General features: G+C 48.9%; 1 protein-coding gene across 1 annotated transcript in view; it reads left to right on the top strand.

Moving 5' to 3' along the window:
* The window catches only part of igsf9ba (immunoglobulin superfamily, member 9Ba), a 46,466-nt gene that overhangs the window by 18,217 nt on the left and 23,249 nt on the right, over window positions 1-5,000 (top strand). Inside the window, exons 5-6 of the mRNA XM_042710331.1 lie at window positions 458-599; window positions 4,730-4,875. Coding sequence (XP_042566265.1) covers window positions 458-599; window positions 4,730-4,875 — 288 coding nt within the window. The remainder of the gene's footprint in view (window positions 1-457; window positions 600-4,729; window positions 4,876-5,000) is intronic.

Genomic DNA, 5,000 nt, shown 5'->3' with positions numbered 1-5,000 from the left:
GTCTATGTGTGTGTGATGTTAGTGTGTGTTAGTGTTTAAAGGCTAGTGTGTGTGATGTTAGTGTGTGTGATGTTAGTGTGTGTTAGTGTTTAAAGGCTATGTGTGTGATGTTAGTGTGTGTCAGTGTGTGTGATGTTAGTGTGTGTTAGTGTGTGTGATGTTAGTGTGTGTTAGTGTTTAAAGGCTGTGTGTGTGATGGTAGTGTGTGTGATGTTAGTGTGTGTGATGTTAGTGTTTAAAGGCTAGTGTGTGTGATGTTAGTGTGTGTGATGGTAGTGTGTGTTAGTGTGTTAGTGTGTGTGATGTTAGTGTGTGTTAGTGTTTAAAGGTTAGTGTGTGTTAGTGTGTGTTAGTGTTTAAAGGCTAGTGTGTGTGATGTTAGTGTGTGTTAGTGTGTGTTTCATGTCTTCCATAATGTTATTTATTTCTGCTGGTTTGTCTGTGTGTTGTCTTCCAGGACCTCCATATATTGTGTCACCTCCTGAAAACGTCACTGTTAACATTTCCCAGAATGCCATGTTCACATGCCAAGCCGAGGCGTATCCTGGCAACCTGACCTACACCTGGTTTTGGGAGGAGGATAACGTCTACTTCAAGAAGTAAGAGCCCACACGCACACACACACACACATACACACATACACACACACAGATGTGTATTATATGTTTAGCATATTGTATTGTATATTTATTTTGTATATTTAGTAGGTTTATTATATGTTTATGTTCAGAGTGCTTATATGTTATGTTATGTTATATTATGTTATGTTATGTTAGGTTGTTGTGCGGTGTCATGTCTTAAGAATTTAAGTGCCCAGTCTGACTCTGTGTTGTTCTGTGCATCTGACAATAAAAGACTTGAAACTTGAAACACACACACACACACACACACACACACACACACACACACACACACACACACACACACACAATATACTGTATATATAATAGATATACGTAGATCTCTGACCTACACCCGGTTGTGGGAGACGGATAAAGTCTAAGAAGAAAAGTTATGATCAAACTCACAATCACACCAGAGCCCACACACAACACACACCTACGCACAGACCAGAGCCCACACACACACACACACACACAATATATATATATAATAATAATAATAGATATAGATCTCTGAGCTACACCCGGTTGTGGGAGGAGGATAAAGTCTACTTTAAGAAGAAAAGACACCAGAGCCCACACACAATACACACCTACACACACAATACACACCTACACACACAATACACATTTCTCATCAGCTGACCTTTGACCTTTCTGTGCCTTTATCTAGTGGTTTCATTACCTAGTTGATCTGTGGCACTCTCTAACTGCCTGAGGGGCATGGTTAGCAAGCTAGCAGGCTAGCACTCTCTAACTGCCTGAGGGGCATGGTTAGCAGGCTAGCACTCTCTAACTGCCAGAGGGGCATGGTTAGCAGGCTAGCAGGCTAGCACTCTCTAACTGTCTGAGGGTATGGTTAGCAAGCTAGCACTCTCTAACTGCCTGAGGGGCATGGTTAGCAGGCTAGCACTCTCTAACTGCCAGAGGGGCATGGTTAGCAAGCTAGCACTCGTTAACTGCCTGAGGGGCATGGTTAGCAAGCTAGCAGAAATCACAGGAGAGACAGAGACAGACCAACTCTGCTCTGAAAGAGGAGGTTCAGGCTGCACCCCCCCGTCCCCCCGTCCCGGTCCCTGTCACTGTCTCAGTAAAGACTAAGACGTGTCTAACACCTTCTCCCAAATGCATGAATAAGTTTAGTGTCTGTGCCACTGAGGCATTCTGCTAGTGTCCCTCTGCTCCAGGAGGGGTCATCTCAGTGTGAATGCCCAAGCGCGGCTCCAGGAGGGGTCCCCTCAGTGCGGCTCCAGGAGGCCGTGAAAAGAGCTCTTCCTCCCTGGTTGAGTTTTGGGGTTCCCTTGATCTCATGACTTTGGTTCCTTTCACTGCGTCACTGTCAGCACCGTGAATGGGCTTCAGAGGGGAAGTGTCCTGGGGTGGCAAAGCTGGAGATGTCTGGCCACACACAGGGAGAGAGACACGAGCCAGACACACACACACACACACACACACACACACACACACACAGAAAGACACGAGCCAGACACACACACATACACACACACACACACACACGGAGAGAGACACGAGCCAGACACACACACACACACACACACACACACACACACGGAGAGAGACACGAGCCAGACACACACACACACACACACACACACACACACAGAGACACGAGCCAGACACACACCCACACACACACACACACACACACACACACACACAGGGAGAGAAACACAAGCCAGACACACGCACACACACACACACACACACACACACACACACACACACACACAGAGGGAGAGAGACACAAGCCAGACACACACACAAGCACACACACACACACACACACACACACTCACACACATAGGGAGAGAGACATAAGCCAGAGAGAGGATCAGTGCCGTACACACACACACAGAGATACAGATACACACATGTGAACAGGGAGAGAGACACAAGCCAGAGAGGGGAGGAGTGCCTCCCACACACACACAAACACACACACACACACACACACACACACACACGCACACACACACACACACACACACACACACACACAGATGGACATACACACATAAGCACGCTGTGCTTTCAGGATGTGCATGTGTGTGACAAACAGACCAGGTTTTGCTGACGGTCAATTTAGTTTCAATAGCATATGTGCTATGACGCACACACTCCACCATACATTCACACACACACATGTACGCATGCGTGTGCACACAAACACACACACACACACATTTACCACAGTGGTTATGCCGCATAGATCTCACCTCTGTCTCTGAAAGCAACATCAGCTTTGCCCAAATATGGAAACCCTGATAGGAGCACAGCACAGCACACACACACACACACCAAGGTCAAGGGCCTGACCTCTAGGAACACAGCACAACACAGCACAGCACAGCACAGCACAGCAGACACACTGATTGGAATGGCCAGTCTATGCTGTAAAGTGATTTGGATATAAATATCAGATGCACTGAAAGCCCTGTCACCTGGGTGACTGCAGCGGGCTTTGCTCTTGTTACCGTGGTAGCGCACTCTGTAGTGGGAGGCAGTAGTATGCGGTGCTCACTTGTGAAAGCTACTGTAAACTAGCATTGGATGAGATAATGCTACTGTAACATAGCACTGGATGAGGTAATGCTACTGTAAGATAGCACTGGATGAGGTAAAGCTACTGTAAGATAGCACTGGATGGGGTAAAGCTACTGTAAACTAGCACTGGATGAGGTAAAGCTACTGTAAGATAGCACTGGATGAGGTAAAGCTACTGTAAGATAGCACTGGATGGGGTAAAGCTACTGTAAGATAGCACTGGATGGGGTAAAGCTACTGTAAGATAGCACTGGATGGGGTAATGCTACTGTAAACTTGCACTGAGACATGTTAATGTTTGCATTAATGTGCAGGCTGAGATAAAGAGCTTGTTTAATTTGTCAGAGTACAGCTTGATTGACAAAATCACTCTTTCAAAGAGCAAAAGGCTTATTAAGGAGGAACATTTCTCTCTCTCTCTCTCTCCTCTCCTCTCCTCTCCTCTCATCTCCTCTCCTCGTCTCCTCTCATCTCCTCTCCTCTCCTCCTCTCCTCTCTTCCTCTCATCTCCTCCTCTCCTCTCATCTCCTCGTCTCCTCTCCTCTCATCTCCTCCTCTCCTCTCCTCTCCTCTCATCTCCTTCTCTCCTCCTCTCCTCTCCTCTCCTCCTCTCCTCCTCTCATCTCCTCCTCTCCTCTTCTCTCATCTCCTCCTCTCTCCTCCTCTCCTCCTCTCCTCTCCTCTCCTCCTCTCCTCTCTTCCTCTCATCTCCTCCTCTCCTCTCTTCCTCTCATCTCCTCCTCTCCTCTTCTCTCATCTCCTCCTCTCCTCTCCTCTCCTCTCCTCTCATCTCATCTCTTCTCCTCTCCTCTCATCTCCTCCTCTCCTCCTCTCCTCTCATCTCCTTCTCTCATCTCCTCCTCTCCTCTCCTCTCATCTCCTCCTCTCCTCGTCTCCTCTCATCTCCTCGTCTCCTCTCATCTCATCTCCTCCTCTCCTCTCCTCGTCTCCTCTCTGTTCTCCGTCTCCTCTCCTCTCATCTCCTCCTCTCCTCTCTCCTCTCCTCCTCTCCTCTCCTCCCCTCCTCCTCTCCTCTCCTCTCCTCCTCTCCTCTCTTCCTCTCATCTCCTCCTCTCCTCTTCTCTCATCTCTTCCTCTCCTCTTCTCTCATCTCCTCCTCTCCTCTCCTCTCCTCTCATCTCATCTCATCTCCTCGTCTCCTCTCATCTCATCTCCTCCTCTCCTCTCCTCGTCTCCTCTCTGTTCTCCGTTCTCCTCTCCTCTCATCTCCTCCTCTCCTCTCCTCCTCTCCTCTCCTCGTCTCCTCTCTGTTCTCCGTCTCCTCTCATCTCATCTCCTCCTCTCCTCTCCTCGTCTCCTCTCTGTTCTCCGTCTCCTCTCCTCTCCTCTCATCTCCTCCTCTCCTCTCCTCCTCTCCTCTCCTCGTCTCCTCTCTGTTCTCCGTCTCCTCTCATCTCATCTCCTCCTCTCCTCTCCTCGTCTCCTCTCTGTTCTCCGTCTCCTCTCCTCTCCTCTCATCTCCTCCTCTCATCTCCTCCTCTCCTCTCCTCGTCTCCTCTCTGTTCTCCGTCTCTCTGCAGTGATCTAAAGCTCCGGGTGCGTATCCTGATTGATGGGACTCTTATCATCTTCCGTGTGAAGCCAGAGGATGCTGGGAAATACACCTGCAGCCCGAGCAACAGCCTGGGCATCTCTCCATCCGCCTCGGCCTACCTCTCCATACAGTGTAAGCACACACACACACACACACACACACACACACACACACACCACACACACACACACACACACCCTCACACACACACAGACACACGCACTCACACACACACACACACACAAACACCCTCACAC

This window comes from Clupea harengus, chromosome 17, assembly GCF_900700415.2.
Source record: "Clupea harengus chromosome 17, Ch_v2.0.2, whole genome shotgun sequence".
NCBI classification, from domain to species: Eukaryota; Metazoa; Chordata; class Actinopteri; order Clupeiformes; family Clupeidae; genus Clupea; species Clupea harengus.
Note: the sequence above shows the minus strand (reverse complement) of the source record. Positions and strands in the feature narration are given on the sequence as shown.